This window comes from Narcine bancroftii, chromosome 11, assembly GCF_036971445.1.
Source record: "Narcine bancroftii isolate sNarBan1 chromosome 11, sNarBan1.hap1, whole genome shotgun sequence".
NCBI classification, from domain to species: domain Eukaryota; kingdom Metazoa; phylum Chordata; class Chondrichthyes; order Torpediniformes; family Narcinidae; genus Narcine; species Narcine bancroftii.
The window spans coordinates 102,363,148-102,390,188 of record NC_091479.1 but is presented as its reverse complement, the minus strand read 5'-3'; the positions used below and the strand labels follow the sequence as shown (position 1 = coordinate 102,390,188).

At 40.3% G+C, this 27,041-nt stretch overlaps 1 protein-coding gene across 6 annotated transcripts in view; it reads left to right on the top strand.

Moving 5' to 3' along the window:
• The window catches only part of osbpl8 (oxysterol binding protein-like 8), a 178,881-nt gene that overhangs the window by 26,286 nt on the left and 125,554 nt on the right, over positions 1-27,041 (top strand). For 3 of the 6 annotated variants that reach the window (XM_069904341.1, XM_069904339.1, XM_069904340.1), the window contains exon 3: positions 18,785-18,885. In XM_069904341.1, coding sequence (XP_069760442.1) covers positions 18,785-18,885 — 101 coding nt within the window. Of the gene's footprint in view, positions 1-16,240; positions 16,381-17,120; positions 17,140-18,784; positions 18,886-25,813; positions 26,023-27,041 lie in introns of those variants that run through there. The other 3 variants (XM_069904342.1, XM_069904343.1, XM_069904344.1) reach the window with 3 other exon arrangements.

Genomic DNA, 27,041 nt, shown 5'->3' with positions numbered 1-27,041 from the left:
CACCTAACAGAGAAATTACTGATATGTTTCCTGTAGTTAGGTGACCAGATATGCACACAATTCTCCAAATTTAGCCTCACCAATGTCTTATACAATTTTGCTATAATATTCCAACTCCTCTACTCAATACTTTGATTTATGAAGGCCAATATGCCAAAAGCTCTCTTTACAATCCTATCAATGTTTATCATTGTTTATTTTGATTTCAATCATGGACTTCCTGTATTTTATCAGATTTTCCAGTGAGCATGATCGCGCACATTGCCTTTAAACATTCTACAATGAAATACAAAGATTGCTGGAAATGAGAGGGAAAAAAAGAAAAATGCTGGAAAAACTCATCAGGTCAGGCAGAAGGTGAAGGAAAAAGGGCATTAATGTTTCAATGAAGGATCTTTCATCTGAACTAAAGTGAGAAATGAATCAGGGTGTGCAAAAGGGAGAGAGGGAAGAAAATAACATAGGGCCAGGTTGGTGTGAGTTTGGAAGGTTGATTGATGAAATTGCATGATGAAATAGGTGGTAGAGAGAGAAGCAGATGGCATTGAGAAAGTCTGCATGGGAAAAGCAGAACTTGCAATTTCAAAAGAACAATCCTGTGGATGCAGGAAATCTGAAATGAAATGAAAACACTAAAAATGATCATTAACTGAATTTGTCAAACTCCCTGGAGCGTCTTGGGCATATTGTTCCTCAACTTTACCCAACGTAAGGTGGGGAGGAGGCGGGTGGCAGTGGGACCAATGCACCCTTTGGCATGCACTTATGTCAGCTGTGGTGGAGAGAGATACTCAGTTTAGGAAATGGAAGGCAGGGATCTAATAGCATAATTGGAATAGAGACAGATAATTGGAAGAAAGAATGGAGTGCTTCCAGGGTAGAAGGGTTTTCAAAGTATTCAATTGTACCTCACTTGCCATGGATTTAGCTGAATTTTCAACTCTCTGTATTCGAAATTGTTGTAGATTTTTTTTCAGTTTCAAAAAGATGCAAACTTCTTTCCAGTATAAATAACCAATGAATTTTCCAAGCTGATCTTTATTCTCTATTCCAGTTTTTAAAAGCAAATGCCAGGTTTGCAGGCTTAGCTGTACATGTGTGGTTGATAGATTAATTGCGACCTTCCCTGTGAAATAAAACTGTGACATTTCATGCTCCAGCAAATCCACCAGGAAAGCAAAGAAATCTGCACATCAAATTATGTCGCTGCATGCTTGGAAATTCTGCAAAGCACAGAGAAGATCTGATTGCCAGTCGGTGAGGTCTTTAAGGGAAGGAGAAATCTTGAGGTGCTACTTAAGAGGCACTGAGATGGACACTTAAAAAAGAACAGCATCGAAGAGTATGGTCCTCATATGGGAAAATAATATTCTTGTAGATGGAAAAAAGGATTGGGATTGGCGTGGTGGGCGAAAGAACCCACTTCTGTGCTGTACAACTCCATGACTTTGATGAAAAAGCAACTTAGAAAATGTCTCCAGTTGCTTTTGAGGTACAAAGTGCTCCCCTACTTACAATGGTCCGACATGATTTTTCAAAGTTACGATGTTACAATAACATGACTGTCATTCATTATTTACTTTCATGTAATACGTTAAGTTTAGGTCATCACAAGTATCGTTGATTTTTCCAATAAATGTTGATAATTCCTCTAAGGTGAATTCTTTGTAGCCTCCTTGGTCAATCACTTCTTTTAATTCAGTTGGAAAGCTTGCCGGGACTGGTACAGCATTGTCGGAAGAGAGCAGGGCAGTGGGATTAGAGTGGGGACTGGTGTTTTTCAAGGTACACCTGTTTTTTTTTTGACTTACAATGGGTTTGCCGGAATGTCACCCTATTGTAAGTTGAGGAGCACCTCTATACTGAGGCTAAAACACTGTATGTAGGTAAACGAGAAAATCTGCAGACACTGGGGTCTAGCGCAGGACATAAAAGTACTGGAGAAACTCACCAGGTCACGCAGAATCCATAGGAAGTAAAAGCCCATTGACGTTTCGGACCTGAGCCCTTCGTCAGGAATGTGGAAAGACGGAGATAACAATAAAAATATGGGGATGGTGGGGAATGGAGAGGAAAGAGGGAGGAAGGAAAGGCAAGGATCGCAGGCTTACAGGTAAGCAGTAATAGGTCAGTACAGGTGGGAGAGTAGAAGAGAAAGATGCTGAAGTGATGGGGAGAGGGGAAATTAGTATGTAGAAGAGCATCGAAAAAGAAATGGTTTCAAGAAAGTATTTTTCAGAAAAATGATGTGGAAACAATAGCATTTGGGAATAGAATTCCAAAGCTTGTGAGCTAGATACCCGAGAAAGTGCAGTAAACTCCCCATTAACCAAAATTCAGACAACCAGCAGCCTCAAGCAACCAGCAAAAAAAATCACAGAAAATAAATAGGTAAAAAATACAAAAGTTTAAAATTGGCGCCCCCTAGCAGTTAGTTTGCCAACACACAATCTCAGGCAACCAGCAAATTCACTTATCCAATCCTCATAGGTCCTGGATACTGTTTTTTTTTCACATACAAAAAACAATTAGAGTAAGCTTCTTTGACCCTTAAGCCTGGCCTGCTAGTCAACATGATAGTGGTTGATCTGCTCCAGTCTCAACGCCCCAGTCCTTAATTCTGCATTTTTTCCAAACATTTATCAATTTGCTTTTGAAATATCCTCCCCCCTCCTCCCCTAATGATCCAGCTTCATAACCCTCTGGGATTGAGAGCTGGAGATTTGGCGCCCTCTGCAGGAAAGGAAATTGGGGTCAAACATTATCCTGTAGCAGTAAATCATCCCAAAATATTTATATTTTTTAATTACTGTAAATATGTGTGTATAATGTGTTTCAAGTATAATGCGACCCCCCCCCCCCATTTTTATGGGGAAAAAAGAGAGAAAAATTTTACCCCGGTGTATAATATGACCCCCCTCCCCTCACCCGCCCAATTCGCGCTGCCGTCTCACCCCCTCGCCCGCCTGATATGTGCTGCTGTCTCTCTTTCCCCCTCGCCCGCCCGATCGCGCTGCCATAAATATGCATGTATAATGCGACCCCCCCCCCCTACTTTGAGCTTGAATTTTGCATTATATTCACATATTTACAGTAATCATTATGTATATATGCAGTTATTATGTCCTGTACGTCGTGCATGAATGTGTGTGCACGCTGGTCTGGAGAAACATGGGCTATATATGAGCAACTAAGATAGATAATAAACAAACGTGAAAGTATGATTGAGCAAGCTAAAGATGTAGAAGTTATGGATGGATTTAAACATCAATGAAAATTTTAAAATGAGTCCACTTCCTGATTAAGAGCCCTTGTTTATGAAACACACACGTGATGTGTAAAAGGGGCCTTGATATGGGTTAGAATGCAGTCAGGAGGTCCCTGTCTAAGATGAAGTTTGGAAGTGTGAAAGCAGAAAGCTGAACAGAAGCATACTAAAATCCTCAACTCTTAAAATAATTAAATGCTGAGTGCAATATTTTGGTGGCAGATGATTTAAGTAGGTGGGGACTGACTGAGATTGAATAATGATTTTAGAGAAGAAAAGCATATCAAACCATTTTGGAGAAAATCTGAATGTAAGACCAGCAATATCATAAAAATCATTTTATTCAGCTGCCTTCCCGTTTTGTGCTCATGCCTTAATGAAGGGCTCAAACCCGAAATATTGGTTATATATTTTTACCTTGGCTATGTAAAGTTATTGAAGCAACCGTGTCGCAGTGTAAAGTGAAGAGCGAGAAAATGATCAGACGTAGTCGAGTCGAAGTTCAGTAAAGTTGTTTACTCAAACAGTCACCTACAGCTTTTAAAACCCCGTGCGTTCCAAATGGCGCCATCGCATTGTGACGTTGTGATGTCCCTTGGAACCTCCCGAGCCGGTTCTATTAAGCCTCTGGTAAGCCACTACAGTGTGCTGTTTGCCCAGCTGAGTTACTGCAGCATTGTGTTTTTACTTCCGAAAAATCCATGACGATTAATGTATCGCATTTGAAGGAGGGTCTATTTCGGAGCCAGACCCTAGAAAAGGCAGGTGTTTGAAAGGGAATGAAAGTACAGTTGAAAAACGACTATGAATTATGCATAACAGGATCTGGCAAGAAAATACAGAGGTACTCATTTCCTCAGTGGGCCTTCTGAAGGGTATCCAAGGGGCCACAGATGTGATCTAAATGAGAGTTAAACCTTCGACAGTGGTGGGAGGATAAGATATGGCAGCAAATACTGGAGGATTTGGGTTTGAGATTTGTGGAGGTGCAAAGCCAGCAAAAATAAAACAAGCTAATGATGGAGGAGTGAAAGGAACAGTTTCTGGATGTATATCTGTAAATGGAAGCCGTGAAGTGTCGGTTATAGCTTGAAGTATGCAGGAAGCAGAGAGGGCATAGTATTTTGAAAGAAATTTAGATATAAATTCAAAAGATTCAAACTGATAGAAGTTGCTTGTTTGACTGATGAATGGAAGTCAAGATGCTGAGGGAAGGAGATGGATTCCCTTCATGGATCATTGCTGATCAATCTGCTCGTTTCAATAATAAAACACCACTGACTGGGCAAGATTCAAACATCATGTGCAGTATGTGCTTCCCCAAGGCGATGGAGATCTGGGAGCGGTTTGCTGATATTCTTTTCAAGATGAAGAAGAGGAGGTGTTGGGTGTGCTAGCAAACATTGAAGTGGTAAGTCCCCAGGGTCTGATGGAATCTATCTCAGATATTGAGGGAGGCAAAGAAAGAGCTTGCTGAAAGGGGTCTTTAAGTTCGTTTATTATTAGACAATTGTACAAGTACAACTGGATGAAAGAGTGTTCTTTGGTTCTCAGTGTAAAAACATGCAAAACATATATGTAGACATAGTATATATATTTACAAGCGATTTAATGCAGCACTTATATAGAAATAAAGAGATATTGTTAAATAGTAGAGTTTTGGAGGGTTTGTATGAGCAGTGACCCTTTCTCAGCCTGGTTCTGCTGGCTCAGATACTCCTGGACCTCTTTCCCGACGGGAGTAGCCACAGGTAAGGTCCCAGAATGCGGTAGAATCTGTTGTTGTTTCTTTGCTAAGCAAAGAAACCTGGATAATCCAGTAAATTATAAACTGGTGAGCCATGCATCAATGGTAAGGTGGTGAGCCATGCATCAACGGTCAGGAAACTACTGGAGAAGATTCTTAGGGACATGATTGACTTGGACTTGCAAAAGCAGGGACTTCCTGAGGACAGTCAATGTGGCTTTGTTCGAGGAGGCCCAATCTCGTAAATTTGAGTGAGTTTTTTTGAAGAAATTACAAAGATAATTGGTGATAGGACAATTTATGATGACTTTATGGAGTTCAGTAAAACATTTTATGAGGTCTCTCATTGTAGGAAGGTACAGAAGATTTAAGAAATATAGAATCCACAAAAAGTAGGTAAGTCGGATGGAAATTGGCTTGGTCATAGGAGCAGAGGGTAGAGGTGGAGAGATGGACTTGGTGGAGGGTTGGACGTCCAGAGGTATTTTGCAGAGATGAGTCCTGGGTCCTCTGGTTTGTGATGTAAGTAAATGATTTGGTTGAAAACGTATGTGGTCTAATTAACAAGTAAGCAGACAACAGGAATTAGTGGAGTTGTGAATAGTGAGGAATGTTGTCAAACGAAATATCAGTTAGATATTTGGATGGGGTAATGACAGATGGAGCTTAATCTGGCAAGTTAGGAGGTCATATACAAAAGAAAGGTATGTAGTAAGTGGCAGGACCCTTTGAGCATTGTTGTACAGACATAAGGAGGGCATATCATGCTTGCCTTCATTGGTCAGGGGAGTGAATATAAAAAAGAATAAATCATGAAAATTGGCAGACATTGTGGTTGAAGTAAAAGAAACACAATGCTGGAGAAGCTCAGCAGGTCATACAATATCCTTTATGTAGTTCGGGTAGAAGGCTTGAGCCCTTCATCAAGGTATGAGAAAATGAAAAATTCAGGAAAACACTTCGTTTTGCTTGCTATCCAGGCAAGTCATCTCATCCAGCAGCAGGCTTAAACAACAGTGCAGGGAGTACTGTTGCAATAGCAAATAGTGCAGGAAATGGAGAAAAGTACAACACATAGTGCAGGGTTCAGAGAAAATGTACAAGCACAAGGCATCATCATTTTGTTTGTGAGCAATCCCTTTTTTTTTAAATTTTTTATTTTTCACACCATAAATCACAATAGCCATGATATACACTTTTTCTTTTCCACACATTTACAGTGACTTTTTCTCCCTCCCCCCTCCCTCCTCCCAAGCCACCCCCCCACCCCCCCCCCCCCTCTCATCCATTTTAGGTATACAATCTAGGTTGCATTAATTCAGTTAGACAATGTTGTCATTCAACAAAAATACACCAGAAATTCTACTGAGTCCATTCTTTTCTTTTCTTCTCCTTCCATCAACTTAGGTAATGTTTGTTCCCGGTAGGTTTTCGCTATTGTATTTAATGTAAGGCTCCCATACTTGTTCGAATATTTCAATATTATTTCTTAAACTATATGTTATTTTTTCTAATGGAATACATTTATTCATTTCTATATACCATTGTTGTATTTTCAAATTATCTTCCATTTTCCAGGTTGACATAATACATTTTTTTGCTACGGCTAGGGCTATCTTGACAAATCTTTTTTGTGCATCTTCCAAGTCAATTCCAAATTCTTTATTTTTTATGTTACTTAGGAGAAAGATCTCTGGATTCTTTGGTATATTGTTTTCTGTTATTTTATTTAATATCTGATTGAGATCATCCCAAAATTTTTCTACTCTCTCACATGTCCAGATTGCATGAATTGTTGTTAGCAATCCCTTTTAGAGTCTAAACAGACTATCACTCTCTATATATTTACACACACAGTGATCGGTGTCTGGAATGAGCTGTCAGGGGAGATGGTGGAAGCAGATACATTAGCAATGTTTAAACATGAACAGGCAGGGCATAGAAGGAAAAGGGACCATTTTAGGGCTGAGGGGATTGATTTGGATTGACATCATGGTCGGTGCAGACACGGAGAGTTGAAGGGCCTGTTCCTGTGCTGGACGGTTCATGTACTATGTTCTAGGTGCAGCATGTTTTTTTTAATTGTTAATTATAAATTCTTATGAATTATAAATTGAGTGATGTAACAAAAGGATAATTTCCTGAGCCTGTCACTGACAGTGGATCAAATGATGCCATTTCAAGGCGCTGTTTTATTAAGACAGAGTCTCCAAACTGACCATTTGTTAAAGCAGTTGAAAGATTTGATAGTGAATTTATTTTCATTTAAATTGTACAATCTACATATACACCAAAATTTTTACTGCAGGTGAACAGGTACATAATAAAATGTATAAATTTAAATACATGTTTTATACATTTAGAATTACAGCACGGTAACAGGCATTTCGGCCCATGAGTCTGTGCCACCCAATTTATACCCAATTAACCTCCATCCTTGATACATTTTGAACGATGGGAGGAAACCGTAGCCATCGGGGAAAATCCATACGGACACGGGGAGGACATACAAACTCTTTACAGACAGTCGTGGCACTAACCGCCACATCATCTGTGCCACCCCTAGAATAATAAACAATTGAATTTTAAAAAGACAATAAATACATAAAATAGTATCTGTGGATGCTGGAAATCTGAAATAAAAAGGGCAAATTCTTGTCTTCATTGAGCCAAGTAGCCTTAGAACAGAAGAAAACAGTTATCATTTTGAGTCAATGAGCTCTGATGAACGTTAACTGTCTTTCTCTCTCCACAGATGCTTTCAGTCCTTCTGAGTAAATTCAGGGTTTTCTATTTGTTCTTGCCATTAATTAACCATGATTTGATAATGAATCAGAACGTGACAGATATGCTTTGTGATCCCCTGACTCCTCAGCTCTGCAACATCCCAGGTCTGCTCTAAGTGGAACCCAAACCCGGATGAAAGTCATGAAAATCAGCGGCATAGTTTAGCAAAGTGGTTAGTGCAACGCTGTCATGGTGCCAGCAACCCGGGTTCAAATCCCGCGCTGTCTGTAAGGAGTTTCTGCATGGGTTTCCTCCAGCTTCCTCCCATTCTTCAAAATGTACAGGGGCTGTAGTTCCATTGGGTGTAATTGGGCAGCGCGGGTTCAAGGGCCTGTTACTGTGCTGTACGTCTACATTTTAAAAAAAATAATTGGATGCAGGAGCAACTGTAAAGGTCAATGCCACATGATCCAGAATACCTTGATGACTGCAGTTGTCCAAGTAGAATTAAAAGGAGTGAGACACAAAAGTCTGCAGTCACTGTAATGGTGGTTAAAACACAGAAATGCTGGAAGAACTCAGCAGGTTACACATGTATCTTGAAGAAGGGCTCAGGCCCAAAACATCAGTTATACATCTTTACCTCTTATTGACGCTGTGAGACCTGCTGAGTTCCTCCAGCATTTTTGTGGTTTTACTTGTCTGACTTAAAAGTTGTTTCGTGTCATTTCTGCAACTCTCTTGCAACGTCTAGATTTTAGTAAACACTTTCACGAGCCACAAGCTTCTTGCGCACTAATGCACAGTGGATAGGACCTTAAACCAAATTTGGAGGTTCTGGATTGACTTTCAACAAACTGTACAAATGAGCAGAGACAGGATTTCTGGTTGGATATCTAATGGGGTGTTCAAATTGTTGAGAATGAGGAAATTTCCTCATCGATGGTGCAGTGGAAACTTGTTGAAGTGTCCTGCATGACAATGGAGTACAGAAGGAGGTCAGAACTCCATTGTGCATTTCAGAAAGCTATTCCGTTTAACACCATTCACCTTTACTTTCCCCACTTTGTCATGTCTTCTATGATGCTCCACTGGAACTGTGCACCAATTGGAGCAAGGACAAAATGAACATGGCAACGGGATTCCCCATGTTGAACAAGCAGCCAATCCCTGCAGAGCTCATTTGTCTGAGATTTGGCTTGATTCCAAACATCATTTTAATGGTTTTTATTTTGAGTGTTCCCCTTTCCTTTCTCCTTGATTTGATGGGTAGAGACAAAGTTGTCTCATTTTTCAGAAGTGAAAATGAGGAATTAAGTTGTGTTTTGTGGAGCAAGTGCAGTTAGAAAGGGAATTGTACCTGTTGATTCATCGGGTATTGCAACACTTTGAGTGTACTTACTGTGCAAGTCATCCAAGTTCAGGCATGGAACTCTCAAACGATTTTTGGATATTGAACAATGCATTGTGAGCACCGAGAAGGAAAAGAATAATTCAACGGTACAAAACCAGCTTCTTCCCCTTCTGCACCTGATTTCTGAATGGACCATCAACCATTAGTCACAGCCTCACTTTTTTTCTCTTCTTTTGAACTAATTTATTTTTAAAAATTGTGTATTTATGTAAATGTAATTTATAGCAATTTTTGCACCTGTAATGCTGTGTAAAACGACAAATGTTGTGATAGGTTTACGACGATGAATTCTGATTCACCAGCCTAATGGTTTTTTTGAATATTTTATCAACAAACAATACCAAATTATCATCGCAGATAAATAATTAAATGTGACTCATTAATACATGTTCCAAATATGACCCCTATCCCCCTCCCCCAAACAAAACCCCTAATGAAGAAGGAAACAGAAAAAAGAGGAGTGATCTAGATCTGAAATCCAATTCAACGAAGAGGCCCAATTATTTTTATCTAAATTTCAATAAAAGGAAGAAAATTAGAGGGAAGAAAAATAAACAGAATAAGTATCTTATTTATTAAGTATTCAACCCTACATTTTGTAAGTAAGGTTAAGTTGTATTTATTCCTTAAGTTGTAAGTCATTTTTTCCAGGGGAACAATCATTTCAATCTTTTGTTACTTTCAATTAAGAGCTTTTCTTAGGTCCAACTATGACATTACCAGAGTGCAGTGAAATTGAGATTCTAATTCAAAAGAAGTTCATATCAGTGATGTATTCTTTAATCCAATGGGGTACTCCTAAACGGGAGTTACATAGATCAAAACAAAGATGGGAATCAGACTTGACTATTAGTATTGGTGATGAGTCCTGGTCAAACTTATGCTATGACTGTATGACCAACACAATTAATGCAAGATTTTGACGGGTGCAATATAATTTTTCATCAGCTATATCTTTTACCCCACAAAAAATACATAAATTAAATCCTAATTTTTCTGATAGGTTTTAGATGTGGGGAAGAAACAGGTACTTTTTTACATTCCACCTGGTCATGTTCCAAATTGAAACTTTTTGGGGGAAACTTTAGAGCTTTATTAAATCAAATTATTGGGAAACGATTGCCTCTAAGTCCAGAATTGTTTCTTTAAGGAAATATTACTGATGTAAGACCAAAAATGAGGCTGTTCAAATATCAATTAGGGTTTCTTAAAATTGCATTGGAAATGTATTGCAGTTACCGGGATGTTTGATTCTCTCTTGGAAATAGCCCGTTGGAATATTGAAATTCATAGTTGTGTTCATCAACCTAATGGTTGTCTGCTCCAACTGTACGCACTTCACACCACCATTCTCCTGTTTGTCCATCCCTCCCTGCTCTGCTTTACATAAGAATTAAATCAGCATGCCAACCCTGGAACAGTATCCTATAAGATGTGTGTGGCCTTTTCTTAACCTGCTGCAATCTACCTGAGTTTGATGTACCTTTGGAGTAGTCGTTTTCCTTCTCGGTGTCCATAATGCATTAGACTGAGACTTCAAATGCAATTAAGGCAGCAGATGGAAGAACTGCATCCCATTAATCAAGGTTTGATTGTTTTCCAATTGAGAAACGAAAATGTCAGAGAAACACATTTCACCAGACTCTTCCTTGTTTTTCTTCACTGAATCACTCTGTCTCATTCCCTTGCTCTTTTATATTGTGCTGCTATGTTGAACTGGTGTTGCTGAGAGGGATATCCTCCACAATCAGAAGTGAGGCCTCACAGAGGATTTTGGAACCTAGTCAGAAGACAATCAAGGTCAAGCCCTGCCCACAGGTCAGTGACCCCTTTCATCACCTATCGAGAGCTGGCCCAGATTCTCCAGCTGATGGCACTATAATGCCCACCACGTGTGAGCCATATAACCATATAACCAGCACAGAACAGGCCAGTTCGGCCCTACTAGTCCATGCCGTAACAAATCCCCACCCTCCTAGTCCCACTGACCAGCACCCGGTCCATACCCCTCCAGTCCTCTCTTATCCGTGTAATTATCCAGTCTTTCCTTAAATGTAACCAATGATCCCGCCTCGACCACGTCTGCCGGAAGCTCATTCCACATCCCTACCACCCTTTGCGTAAAGAAATTTCCCCTCATGTTCCCCTTATAATTTTCCCCCTTCAATCTTAAACCATGTCCTCTAGTTTGAATCTCCCCCACTCTTAATTGAAAAAGCCTATCCACGTTAACTCTGTCTGTCCCTTTTAAAATCTTAAACACCTCTATCAAGTCTCCTCTCAATCTTCTACACTCCAGAGTAAAAAGCCCCAGTCTGCACAACCTTTCCCTGGAACTCAAACCTTAAAATCCTGTCAACATTTGTCTCTTTCCATTCTGGGATGAACCCTAACTCTACTCCAGGTTGGGGACCATGGGTGATGCTGGAGGGTCATTGGTAAGGTGTACGCAGGCAAAGAGTTTGGAGCAGTAGTATTGGGTGTCTAGAAATTACTGACCCTAGTTTAGTTTAGATAAGAGCCGTACCTGCTAGAGACATCAAGGGGTGGCGTGTATCACGTGTTGTAACTTGATTTTATAGCTTTCTACTCGCAAGTGGTTGCGAGTGTTGTTTAATCCAGAGAATGTGTGTATGTGTGTGTGTCTTTTACCCCTGTGGCAACTCCCCTACGTGCGTAAATAAAAACTACTGTTCAACTTCCCCGTGTTCAGATTCGTTGCCCTCGGGACCCGGTTTGGAACCAGTTTTGCACACACAACAGGGTGCCAATGCGATCTCCTTTGGCATGACTAATGATTGTTCTATGGGAAGGGTCACTGAAAGTGTGACCAGAAGTGATGAGGAGGAGGAAGACTGAGGCTGAGCAGCTATTTGAGGAAGAAGCTGAACAGAGAGTTGGAAAGGAAGCATTTGGTGGATGTCAGGAATGGACACTGGCCAAAAAATGTGCAAAATCTTCAAGTCTTCCAAATCCTGACACAGAAGGCACTAGAGAATGTCAACATTTTGAAGTTTCTCTCTACATCAGGCACCATCTTTATTTGGAAGTACTTTGATGTTCTTTCATAGAAATTGGTTGTAAATTCTAGTTCTCCCCACCTAATGCTTCAGTGGAGGTATCTTCACCACACAGACTTCAGTGGAGGTACCTTCACCACACAGACTTCAGTGGAGGTACCTTCACCACACAGACTTCAGTGGAGGTACCTTCACCACACAGCCTTCAGTGGAGGTACCTTCGCCGCACAGACTTCAATGGAGGTACCTTCACCACACAGACTTCAGTGGAGGTACCTTCACCACACAGACTTCAGTGGAGATACCTTCACCACACAGACTTAAGCAGTCCATTTTCTCAAGGGCACTTAGGAACACGCAAATGATTTCAGATTTATTGTCAGAGTACATACATGATATCACATACAATCCTAAGATTCTTTTACTTGTAGGCAAGGCAGAATCACGACTAATCGGTAGCAAATAAAACTGTGCACAATGTGCAAATATAAACAACTGTGTAAAACAGAGAGGGGGGAAAAAATCAATAATATGTCCAAGTGAGAGTCCTTAAATAAGTCCCTGATTGAGTTTGTTGTTGAGGAGTCTGATGGTGGAGGGGGAGCAGCTGTTCCTGAACCTGGGGGGAGCAATAAATGCTAGCTTTGCCAATAATGGAACTGTAGGGACACCCTGCACTGACTATATAGAAACCTGTTGAAAATATTACATACAAATATGTTTTCCCTATGTACATCCTTTATTCTGAGGCTGAATCTCTGGTTCTAGACATCTCAGCCAGACGAAATGCCATTCCTCTCTCTACCTACTGTGTTCAACCCCAAAAGAATTTTGAATTTTCAGTGAGGTTTATTCTTGTTCTTTTAAACTGAAGAGCATAGTCACTCCACACTGGTCAACCTCACTTGTCCATCTCAGGACTGCTTTATTAGAAATCTACCCTTCCTTGGGTAAGGAGACCAGACCAGTGCACCTTATTCCATGTGTAGTCTTATTTATATTACAGTAAAAGCCCTGGTATTCAGCATCCATGGGGATTGGTAGATGCTGGATAAGTGAATTTTCCGGTTGCTTGAGATTGCATTTTGTGTGGTTTGGCGAACTAACGGTGAGGCACACCAATTTTAAACTTAAGTATTTTTTACCTATTTATTTTTCACTATTTTTTTTGCCAGTGCTTGAGGATGCCAGTTGCTTGAATTCCAGGTTACTGTGATTGCATTAAGATGTTTTATTCTTGAACACAAATCCATTTGTGATAAATCTCAGTGTATTGTTAGTCTTTCTCATTGTTAGCTGTTTCTGCATGTTAACATCTCATGATTTGCGTACAAGAAGTTCCAAGTACCTATGAGCATCAAGAGGCCTTCTTAGACTGCAAAGCCACAGTATCTCCATAGACATGACCTGACCACAAAAAGCCGGCTCCATGAGATATTTCACACTGCAAGCCAGCTTCCCGAAGCAAAGGAGGTGGGGTGTTTATCGCATCAACGTCGGCGACAACTGTGACGTAAAACATATGGGCCCAGAAGTGTCACTGCTTTGCACTCAAAATGAATTTGAATTTACCACACTTTTGTCGCGGGCTGAAGACGTCATCACGACATCATCGGCCCTTCCCGGTTCGACCCGGCAAGACGGGTGTACAATTTTAAATTGGCCGCAGAGCACTACGCTCCACGGGTGAGTTTGGATCCCCATTCCACCTTTGATTTTGTTTTTTTTTACACAGAGCTCGAAGGCAGAGAAAATCCGGCTTTCAATCTCTGTGTAAAAGGCCTTTCAATCAAAATGCTCGATTCTTCTATTTATCAAGGATGACCACTCATTTATCCCACATTATATTTCTTTTTTCACGCCCTTACCAATTTCCTAAACAGTCCACACCTCCTTGACGAATCCCCACAGTTCAACAGGACATAACATCTGCCAAACAGTTATATGGTTATGGTTAAGTCCTTGCGCATTCCCCATACCTGTCCATATTGCCTTTAAAGCCTCTTTGCATCTGCAAGCCCACACTGCCACCTAGCTTTGCATCATTGATATCCTCAGTCTTAACTCACCCTGCCACCTAGAGGAAAATAAAAAGTGCATTACTTACATTGCTCCCTTGCTATTTTTCTTGATATTGTCTCTGTCCTGGTTGCCTCAGTCTTTATTTTGCTCCTATTTCCATATTCTGTATTAAACACTTCTTTGAAATTTGTATTGTAACTTCCATTATATTCATCCTCCCTTTGATGTCCCCTATTTGTTACAAAATTTAATTGAAATGTGTATAATTTATTTCACTGAGAACTGGAACAAGCTTTTTGCACAGAATGAAGGAGAAGCAGAAGGAATGACACCACAGGACAGTGATCTTGGGAGTGGAGGGGTTCAGCGGCTGAGGGATTCACACAGGCTGCGGGCTGCTGGAGACCAGCTCACGGGAACCGAGTATTGGAGCCAGAATTCGAGTGGGTGCTGAGGGCAAGAAAGTCTCCTGAAAGGCCTCAGGTGCTGAAGGCTTCGTGATCATGTCAGAGGTTTTGATTTGGAGCTGCGGTGGCTGATGGATCGAACAGGAGTCTGTGCGGCTGCAGAGGCTGTGCAAGCACTGGAGGCGAATCCTCACGGCAGACAAAAGAGAATTTTGTGTATTTTACTATTACATGACAATAAAAGAATCTTGAATTTTGTTAATTAATGAACACAATAACATTGTATCGCAATCCCCAAGTCTGGATGTTTTGCAGCGGTTCACTTAGAAAATGTTTGTACGTTGACCAAAAATGTATTGTCAACTAAGAGGTGTCAACATATAACCAAATTCTTGAGTTCACTGCTGCAGTGTTTGTCATAGATTTTAGAAATTTGGGAATTGTGACAAAGTTATCTTGTTTATCCTGTAAACCGAGTGTCTGGATTTGTCAATGAAAAGGGGAGAAAAATCACAAATTGGCAATTGAATAGGAGCAGCAAGCATTTTCTCTTTTGCTCGCACTTTCATTTCATCCAATGTATTTTGTTATACTATAACTTGAATTTGCTTCTTGATAATGAGTTTGTCATATACATTCTACATGTGCACCAAAATTCTTGCATGCTGCAAGCCAAATAGCCAATTTAACCAACTACAATGGGACTGAATTAAAAAGAGATAAAAAGTAGGTAATAACTATTGGTAGTAATCCATGTGCCAAAAGATGTCTTTGCCATCGTGCAGACTGTCCTTTTGTGGTGTCGGAGCAGTCCATGGTTAGTGTAACAAAAGGCAGTTCAGGAGCCTGATAGCTGTTGGAATGAGTCTGTTCTTGAACCTGGAGATGCTGGTCCTCAGGCTTCTGTACCTTCTGCCTTCTGCAGTCAGAAGAGGTTATGATCAGGGGCGATGGGGCTCTTTGATAATGTTAGCTGTCTTCTTGAGGCCTCACATAGATGTCTTCAATGAAAGGGAGTTCAGAACCTGTGTCAGACCTGGCCTCCTGTGTTACTGGATATTCGAATTGCCAAACAGGCTGTGATGCAACCAGCCAGTGTACTTTCCCAGAGTACCTGAGAATTTTGACAAATCTCCTCAGACTCCTTTGGAAGTAGACATTTGTATGACTTCTTCACAGTTTCCTTCATATGCTCACCCCAGGAGAGGCCTTAAAGAAATGTGAACTTGAAGGTTCGAAACCTCTCCAACTCAGTCCCATCAATGAAAACATGTTCTTTGTATGAAAATGTACCGTAGTTGTTTTGAGTGTCCACATATACATTGCCATCACCTTTTAGTTGTACAATTTAATCTGCTGGTAAATTTTAAGTAAAAAGAAAATAATGAATCTTTTGCTTTACTGGCATTAATATGAATTCACGTCTGTGGCATTTTCTGATGATGCCATTCATTTTTATTGGCAGTGTTTTAAACAAAACTGACCAGAATTGCTTTTCTGTAATAAATGGACTCAGCTGGAGACACAGCAGACGCCTACATTTACCTTTGGTTGTTGTTAACGTAAGATGCATGCTGTCAGGTATATACCCCGCCTTTTTGAGGGAGCAAACGCTGAAGCAATTCTAATGATTCTGTCTGATTATTTCCTTGTTCCACTTCATTGTTGGCTCCCGCCAGGACAGGAGAGATTGAGAAAGCGTTATGAATGTAGCAGATGGCAGTCGGCCACTTAACGTAATTTCTTATTTCTGTAAACAAGCACTGAAATCCTGCGTGAGTATTGATTTTCTTTGTGTACTAAAAATTAGGTGATTATCTCTGACTTCCTCAAACTTCAGCATCAGCTGTGGAATATAAATAGAATTCCTGAATAACAAGTTTACTGTTAATTTCATGGGTAGTATTGGAATTGGTTCTAAATTACATATAATGAGAAACACACCTATTTTTTTTTCTTTCAACTGAAGTTGGAATCCCAGTGTAATTGTCAACATTTTCTGTGTGTTACTGTCGTTTAATTCTTTTAAAAAGTCTTGTTATAATTTGTATTTAATGTTTACATGAAGGCTGTCAATTAATTGCATTTTAAATGAGTGATAAATAGAAGACAAATTAAGACTTGAATTTTGACAAAAAACAAGTGAGAACTTTTGGTGTGGTTGCAATGAGCGACCTGTGCTCACCAATGTGCTGTGTATAATATCATGTGAATCCCCTGGCAGAAATCTCCCCCCCCCCCCCCCCCCCCACCACCCCAACCACAATGCCCCCACTGCCATTCCCCATACAAGATACTAACAGCAATGTTCTATTGACGTCACTCCCATTGAGGGGTGGTGTTAGGTGGTAAGAAGAGGGTTGTGACCAACCATACCTGAAAACTGTTCCAAAATCTGTGAAAGTCAAATAGGCCTACCTGCTGCTAGAGGTTCTTTCAAACTTGTAAATACCAATGTTTCAGAATGATTGAGAAGCAATCAAAAACTATCAAATGAGAACAAGTCATTGAAAATACAGAAACAGTAAATTAAGGTACAACTTTTAATCAATTACTTATTTTTAAAAATTACTTTATGCTTGAAACTACTGACTTTGTTCCATTGGAGACAATGAACCAACTTCTTAAATTAGCTCAGGAAGGCTAAAGAAGCAAGCTCACTCAACATTCAGTGGTTTTTAATAACCAAATCATGGCTAAAGCATCGGTTTCAATACTACTTTAATGCCATCTAAACTTACTTGTATTTAATTGTAAGATTTATTTAAAAATTAACCACATCAACACAGCATTGAAATTCAAAAATATTGATAGTGTAAACTCGATGTGTTATGGTTTTGAAATTAAAAGACCACGTTTTAAACAACATTCAGTTTTTAATCTATTTAGTGCTGCAATGTTCTCTTGCCTTGAGGTAGAAGGATGTACGTCATTATTAAACTGTGACTTTGGTCACTAGCCAGATGGTTAAATGACTCATGTTGAGCACAAAATGTTCACAGCAAGTTTGAAGTATACTGGTTTTGGAATTAAAACTACTAAGTTGCCACATTCTTGGCATAAAACAAACTGGCAAAAGCTGAGCCCTCATTTGTGTATCGGGCAGCATGGAGTCCTCAGGATAGCTTGTATCTAAACTTTTTGTTTGGGCACCTGCCCACATTTATTCCTACCCTTGGTGATGTACTTTTATCTTTGCTACATAAAGTCCACTGTTTGGCCTGCTGAGTTTCTCCAGCATTGTGTTTTTACTTCAATCGCAGCATCTGTAGATTTTTGTGTTTTAAACAAATGTACAAAGTTATTTTTTTGTGGCATATAGTCTGATTGACAGTGAAACTCTCCTCACATGACCTGCATCTTATCCAGGGATTGGCCGTATCAGCCTCTTTGGGCATGTATCCTCTTTAGATGACTGACAAAATTATGAATGCTCTTCATTTTTCTCCCTTGTGTTTCCCACAGCCAGGAGAAATCTAATGAACATTTAAAGCACACTTCATTTTTATCACAAATTGAAATACATAAACTACAGTCAGAGAAGTTTATAATGATTATGATCTAGATGAGGTGAAATATTAAAGACTGCTATTCATCTTATAGCCTTTCCCCCATCTCTGTCTGTCTGTCTCTCTCTCTTCCCTTTGTCTCCTTTCCCAGAGCCAAAATCAATTCTCACCTTTCCTCTTACCATATCCAATTAACACCTTTTGTCTGTGGATCTGGACTCCTCCCCCTCCCATTATTCCCCTTGCCTTTAATTCAGACCCTTGACTTTTTTCACTCACAGCTTGAGGAAGGGCTCAGGCCCGAAATGTCAGTGACATATATTTACCTCCTCTGAACACTGCGAGGCCGGCTGAGTCCTCCAGCGTTTCTGTGTTTATATATATCTGCCATGTGAAAGAAATTTCTTGTTTTGCTATTCACAGTTTTGAGAAGTATTTGAATCCGTTTCCTTGGTTTGTTGTCAGGTGGATCCATATTTCCATCATCCTCAGTTTTCAGTTGACTCCCAGTGGTTGTAATTTTTACCTCAGCCATCACTGATAATTCTGAGGCTTCATTAAAGTTTAACAAAAAGTGTACATTTGTTATCAGTTGACATGAACCATAAAAAAATTACAAAAATATCCTTTACTGGTATTTGATGACAAGGATAATTTTTCTTCTCAACAGGTTTGCAGGGCCACAGGTTTGGAAAATACGAGGAGGAAGTAAGAGGACTGTTTTGCAACATGGAAGGTCTTGGGCCTGAAGGAGAAAATGAAAAAGCTCTGGTAACTTTGTTTTCAGAGGTTTAACTGAATGGAGTATTACTGTGGAAATAAGCAACTTTCAGAGATCTTTTCAATGTCTTGCAGATGTAATATTGAAATCAATTTGTATTGAATTGACAAATACAAGATATCTGTTCATCATATTTTTCAAGTACCGTATATACTCGTTTAATTGTTGGAATGGTCCCCTTCCCCCTTCATGGCCCAAAAATCAGGTGTTTTTGGAGGACCTGTGTAAAAGTGGATCCCCCCTTCTTTTGGCCCTGACCGTCCGCCCATCCAAGCCCCTGACTCCCACCCATCTGAGCTCCCAACTGCGGAACCTGACGCCGGCTGCCCGCCCTTTCCAAATCCTGACCACCCACCCATCCGAACTCCCGAGGCCCTGGCTGCCTACCTATCTGTACTCCCAGCGCCCCGAATGCAGAATTACCACCAGTCCCATCCATCTGAGCTCCTGACGCCTTGAACAGGCATTTACCGAGGTCAAAAGTTTGACCCATGTAAAAGTAAAACCCCCCACCCCCCCACACTTTTTTTGGCTTGAAGAATTGGTCCAAAAAATTTGACAATTACACAGGTATATATGGTAATTTTGTTGGCAGTATCCAAGATTGGATAAAATAATTGTATTCAATCAGGGCAGATCAATGATTTCGGTGTTTTGATGGAGTTACACATCTGAAAACTTATTATACTTGCTCCATTGAGTTCAGCTCAACAACGTCATAAAGATGTTTCATTTCACAAGAGTTTATGGACTAGTTCGCTTTTCCCCATGTTGCACTACTTGGCGACAAAGTATAAATTGCTGTTTTTTTAATATATTTAAAGCTACCCCTGTATGCACGCGCGCACACACATACTTGAAAGCAGCAGCTGGTCTCATTGCATTGAATATCTACAATGTAATTTGTAAGTGGTGCACACTACGACTGATGTGTGCTGATTGGAAATTGATTGGGTGCCAGTGCAGAAGGTTACTTTTTCCTGGATGTTGATTTTCTTGAGAGTTTCTGGCACAGCACTGATCTGGGGAAGTGGAGAGTATTCCAACGCACTTCTAACTTGTGCTTTGCAGACGCTGCAAAGACATTTTGGGGAGTTTAAGGGGGAGATTGATAGGTAGCTAATTAGGTTATAAAGGGATATGGGGAAAAGGCTGGAATTTGGAACTAGATGTGAGAACAGTTTAGCTCAGGGTGGAGTTGTGGACTAGACTTGATCTTGTGATCTCGTATCAGTAGATGAGTCACTTGTCACAGGATACCCAATCTCTGAACAGCTCTTGTAGCAAAAGTATTTATGTGCTTGGTCTAGTTTAAATTTTGGTCATTGCAACCCCCATGTTCCCTAAACGTATTGATGCTGGTAGACCTGCTAGTGGTAATGGCATTGAATGTCATGAGTAAGTGATTCTGTTATGCCTCCACACGTTGCTCTTGCCATCACTCTGATACAGGTCAATTTTATTCTCATCTGCCCACACGCATATTTTGCAGAATTCTGCAGGCTCTTTCAAATACTTCTTGGCAAACTGTAATCATGCCATCCTGTTTCAGTTGCTAACTCATGGTTTGCATCTTGCAGTGCAGCTTCTGTATTTCTGTTCATGTCTTCTGCAGACAGTAGTCATGGACACATTCACACCTGCCTCCTGAAGAGTGTTTGGGGATTGTTCTTCATTATGCTGAGAATACTTCTGTCATCTGCAATGGGGGTCTTCCTTGGCCTATCATTCCCATCACGATTACTGAGCTCACCAGTATATTCTTTCTCCTTAATGCTATTCCAAACTGTTGATTTTGATAATCCTAAGGTTTGAGCAATGTCTCTTACTGTTTTATTCTTGTTTGTCAGCCTCAAAATTGCTTCTTTGACTTCCATTGGCACTTTATATTTGGTCCTACAGACTCCAAAGATGTCAAAAGCTTAGAAGCAAGCTCACCTCTCTTATGCCAGCACCAATAAAGCAATTAAACATACCTGAGTACTCACAAACACCTTTGAAGCCAAATTTCCCAAACATGGTGGCCTGAAATAGGGGAACGATGTACAGGTAGTCCCCAGATCAAAAATGAACGATTTACAAACAGCCCATTGTTACGAACCACCAGCTGGCCAGAAGGAGAATGACGTCTACTTCTGGTTCAAGCGGAGATAGCTTTCCATTGGTTCACTGCCCCGTTGATCATCAAGTGGCCAGTGATGCATATCCGCTGTCAGGCTATGCTACACATGGCCTGGGCAAAGCAGTGGGGCGGGGGGGGGTGGGGAGGGGGTGGGGGGGGGGAGGGGGTGCAGGTAAGGGACTGGAGGCTCCAGGACAGATTCTCGGAGATGTTGACACCCAGGAATTTGAAGTTCTTGACCCTCTCCACTGCTAAGCCTTCTGTGAAAACTGGGTTGTGTTCCCTTGACTTCCTCCTGAAGTCCACAATCATTTCCTTGATTTTGCTGACATTGAGCACAAGGTTGTTGTTGTTGTTACAATATTCAACGAACTGATTTATCTCTCTCCTGTATGCTTCCTCATGGCCATTTGTGATTCTGCCGACAACTGTGGTATCATCGGCAGACTGGTAGAGGGCATTGGAATTGTGCCTGGCCACACAGTCGTGGGTGTATAAAGAGTAGAGCAGTGGTGTCCTGTCATCCACTAACTCATCCTTGGGGTGCGCCTGTGTTGATGATCAGTGAGGAGATGTTGTTTCCAATTCGTACTGACTATAGTCTTCCGATGAGAAAGTCAAGGATTCAATTGCAGAGGGTGGTACAGAGACCTAGTGTTTATTGCTTCTTGACCAGCACTGAGGGAATAACGGTGTTGAAGGCTGAGCTGCAGTTGATGAAGGGCAGCCATATGTATGAATTGCAGTTTTCGAGCTGGTCAAGAGCTGAGTGGAGAACCAGCGATAATTGTATCTACTGTGGAGGATTGTGACGATAGGCAAATTGCTGTGGGTCTAGATCTTTACTTAGGAATGTATTCATTCTGGCCATGACCTGCCTCTCAAAGCATTTCATCACAGTCGAAGTTCGTGCTACTGGGCGGCAGTCTCATGGTCTTATTTATTCTTGTGCTATCTCTGTGTTGTTTTTAAAACAAGCTATCTCTTCATTGGTCAAGAAACATGACAAGTAAAAGCAAATGATTGGCGGCTACAAGACGATAGTTAAACTTCAGGAATGACAGTGGCATGTAAATTCTCTCTTCTAATTTTTCTGAAGTCATCAGAAGGAGTTGATTGAACAGTGGCCATAATTGTTCCAAGATCTTTCCTGTCCATTCACAGATTTTACAGTAAATAGAACAGTTTGAAGCTTTCCCACAGGAGAACAGTTACTTCACTTCAAAGACGGTTGTGAAAATTTCTTTAGAAATGTAAATCTTCTGTATGTTGTGTAGTTGTCGAAAGAGAGAACGGGTAACATTTAACAGCAGTGGCACTACGCTAGGAATCTGACTTTGTGGCTCACTTTTAATGAATCTGGCTGTCAGATCAGAAAGAGTAATTGTAGATTCTGTTTTCCTTTACCTTGGAACAATTTGATCAAATTGCCAAGACCAAGGTGCTAAAAACCATCTGCAGTGAAAAGTCTAATTTGTTTGTAATTACGCTCCTCTGATTAATCCATTTTAGAGCATTTGATTTGATGTCTAATTTTAAAAGATTGAATCTATTGCCATTAGACCACATAGGGGCAGAAGTTCAATCCTGAAGTTGTGCCCTCTTGTCCTAGACTTCCCTACTATTTGTGTTCTAACAGGTCATTTTCCCTGTTGGTCGTTCATTGTAAACAGTTTCCGACATCCATGAAACACAGTCCTTTGCTGATGAAGTTTCACACAAAAATCAGGCATTAGTTCGTGGTGGATCCTTCACAATTCAGGAAACGTGAGCAGACAATATCGGAAAAAAGCTTGAAATCCCAAAGAAGTGAGAGATGAGTTCTAAATATGTACAAGAATGGCCATCAAGCCCCCACACCACAACAATTGCTTAAATCGAAACCAGAAATTCAGAAAAATGCTTTGGGTGTGGTGTGGAGATTGGAACCTTTATCCACTCCTCCTGGCCGTGGACGAAGGTCAGATCCTTCTTGTGGGACCTGGGGATAATCTGGAAAAAAAATTACAAAAGTGGATTTTCCACAGGACCCAGAGTTGTACCTTTTGGGGAAACATTATGGACGTGAGTTTTAAACTGTCCAGATACCAAATTCAGTGTGTGAAGGTTGCCTTGTCGGTAGCCAGAAAGTGTACAACAGCCCCAACTACACAATAGAATTTGGAACTGCAGAGTTGTACTGCCCTGGAGAAAATCACGTACAATTTAAGGTGGAAATATGACACATTGTCTAGGGTGTGGCCACCTTTTATCTGCCACACATTGGTGTGCATTCCACCTCTTCTGAATAAAGGAAATGCAACAACCCGTGTCAGTAGTGAAACGATCGAGATCAGTGAAGTGGGTCCTGGCGCAGAGGATGGGCTCTTGTATTTTGTTCCTTATCTTTTTTATTTTAGGTTTCTTTGGGTTTTAGCGATATTTGATTCTTTGTATTTGCTTGACTTGTATAATCTTTTCTTTGCTGTATTTGGGTTTGGGAGGGAGGAGAGAGGGGTGGGGAAAAGTAGACTCTGTATGTTATAGACTATTGTTGAAAGAGATTGGGTTGTTTGGATTTGTGTGAGTCTTAGAAAATCAAAAAATTAAATATTAAAAAAAGAATGGCTATCAAGCTAAAAAGAAATATCACGAGCATGTTATTTAAAAATCCACTTTTTAAATGTTAGTTACACTCTACACGTTGTGAGAGTAAGATACCAAATGTTAAGCAAAGATTTCTGTAACAAATCCCCACTTTTAGACATGTCTATCAATTCAGATTTCAGATTTATTATCAGAAATCACATACAACCCTAATCTTCTTTTTCCTGCAGGCACGGCAGAATTACCACTTACTGGTCGTGCAAAAAAAACTGTGCACAATGTACACATGTAAACAAATAAAGAACTGTAAACAGGTAACAAATGTAAACAAACTGACTGTGCAATATAGAGAGAATTTTTAAAAAATCAATAAAGTGTTCAAGTAAGAGTCCTTAAATGATTCCCTGATTGAGTTTGTTGTTGAGAACTTGGGGGTGCGAGTTTTGTGGCACCGATACCTCTTTCCTGATGGCAGCAGTGAGAATAGAGCGTGTGCTGGGTGGTGTGGATCCTTGATGATCGCTGCTGCTCTCTGACCCCAGTGTTCCCTGTTGATGTTCTCGATGGTGGAGAGGATTTTTCCTGTGATGTCCTGGGCTGTGCCCACTATCTTTTGGAGAGCATTGGTGTCCCCATACCAGACTGTGATCCAGGCGGTTAGCACACTTTCCACCACACATTTGCAGAAATTTCCCAGGGTTTCCGATGTTATACCAAACCTCCACAGGCTCCTGAGGAAGTAGAGGTGGTGACGTGCTTTCTTCATGATGCCATTTGTGTGTTGGGTCCAGGAAAGATCCTGCAAGATCCCAAGAACTTAAATTTGCTTACTCTCTCCACTTCTGATTCCCCCAGTGATCACTGGATCCTACACCTGTGGCTTCACAACAGCAAAGCTGTCATGCCAAATGTATTTGAAGCAAACGATGTTCACATTAATCTCATAATGGAAAGCCTATCGTTCCCAAAAATTGTGCACACAGTAAATTTATTTTATTTTAGGGATTCAAAATTTGTTCTATACTTCCTGATTGTAGCAATGAGAAGAGGGCATGGCCTGGGTGGGGGGGGGGGGGGGGGGGGAGGGGGGGGGTGGGGGGTCCTTGAGGACAGAGGCTGATTTCTTGAGCCACCACCTCTTGTAGATCTCCATGATGGACTGAAGACTGATGCCTGTGATGGAGTTGGCCAAGTTCACAACTCTTCATATCCTTTTTCTGTGCTGTGCTTTGGCACCTCCATGCCAGACGGTGATGCAACCAGTCAGAATGCTCTCCACGGTGCGCCTGTAGAAACTTGCAAGAGTCTTTACTAATATACCAAATCTCCTCAAACTCTTCACAAAGTATAGCCACTGGCGACCCTTCTTCACGATGGCATCGACACAGAGGCCCCAGGATAGATTTTCGGAGATGTTGACACCCAGGAATTTGAAGATGATTGCCAAGGTCATCATGATGATGACCAAAAATGCTGAGTTTTGCACTGATTTTGAGATTTTTCAAACCCTTGCTGCTTGTTAAATGCTCTGCTCAGTATGTACTCTTGTCTATGGAGTTCAGAGACTTAATAGCTTCAGGAATCAAATTGACAGATGAGTTTGAATATCTCTTTTGACATTTTAAAGAAGTTGAAATATTATCTTCTAAATTAAAGGAATATGACACAAAAGGGCTGTGAGGAAAAAGTTAAGTTATAATCTCTTCATAGTTTATTAAAGTCACAGCGCATCTTGGAATTTAAGGCAAAAAAATTTAATTGTATAAAATAGATTTGGCTTTACAAATCTAACGATGCTGAGATGACAATGAATGTAAGCAGAATTCTTATGGCGTAGACATTTTGCCATTCTAGGTATTGTCCTTGAGAGTTGTTTATCAATGTTTCTCTCTTTCTATTTTCTTGTCTTTCTGGTTTGTCAGTTTGTGAACAGACATATACTGATTATCATCTTAATGCTGTTGTACCTACGTTAAATTGTTGGTATGCCATTATAAACATTCAATCTTGGAAAGTCATTTCAGATGGACGATTTTTTTCTTTCAGATGAAATAATGTGGGAATTTGCGATGTTTTTCTGTTGTCAGCAGTGCTTCTTGCAATTAAACCCATTAATTGCAAGAGGCACTTTGCTACTTCATTTCCTCTCAAGTTCAGCCAGCAGTGAGTACGTTCTACGAAGGGGTGTGCATTTTTTTGGAGGAAGTGCATATCAGACAAGTCAGCTGCATGTGCTCTCATTGACCTTGTGACCGCTGTTTATCAGTAGAACCTTGAAATTCGGGGTTGGAAGAGAGGATTGGAATAAGGAGAAAAATAAGTTAGAGAGCTAAAGCAGATTTTCTTGTTGGAGATCAAAAGAAGATCATTTATTTTCTTTCCTGACAGAAGAAAATGGCTTCACACTTTGCTGTGGAAAGTATGTGTTATCACTTCACTTCTAAATCATTTGTATAATTGTAAAACAGGCTTGTGGTTTGATGTGCAAATATGGTTTGACTTTGAGTTGACATGCGTTGTTTATTTCTGAGGATTGGAACTGAGCAATGTTATAGCACTAGGGTGTAAGCAATATAACTGTTGTCTATGTTTTGAGTCGTGAACATGAGGGCTTTGAATTGAGAATGCAATTTTGTTTTTTTAGCAATTTCAAATTACAAGAGATAAAAGAGAAAGTGGGGTGATTTTTAAAAATTTCCTGCTTACATTCTTTGTCATCTTAGCATCGTTAGATTTGTAAAGCCAAATCTATTTTATACAATTAATTTTTTTTGCCTTAAATTCCAAGATGTGCTGTGACTTTAATAAACTATGAAGAGATTATAAATTAACTTTTTCCTCACAGCCCTTTTGTGTCATATTCCTTTTAATTTAAAAGATAATATTTCAACTTCTTTAAAATGTCAAAAGAGATGATTGGAAAATATATCTTATGAGGCAATAGAGGTCGACAAAATTAAGAGAGGCGTAGATAAGGTGACATTCCCAGGCCAGGAGTAGCAAACATGTGCAAAATGAAGGGAGGAAGGTTTAGAGGAGACATCAGGGGTAAGTTTATTTTACACAGAGAATTGTAGGTGTCTGGAACAGATTGCCTAGGGGAGAGGTGGTGGAGGCTGGAACAATAGGAGCACTTAGACAGGTACATGGATGAAAGAAAACTGGATGGTTATGAGGTAGGGAGGGTTTAGATTTTTTGGGATAGGTACAACATTAAGGGCCAAAAGGCCTTTACTGTGCTGTAATATTATACTGTATGATCTACGATCATAAATATCCTGCAATTTGCTGATTTTGTGGCACAGTTTTCTCAGATTTCACACATCGAGGGAGTGGGTTTTTTTTTCCTCAATCACATTTATTCCCTTTATTGTGACTATTTTAAAGTGCTGAAGGTGAGAAACGTTTATTGGGTATATACACAGTTATTGAAGGAGG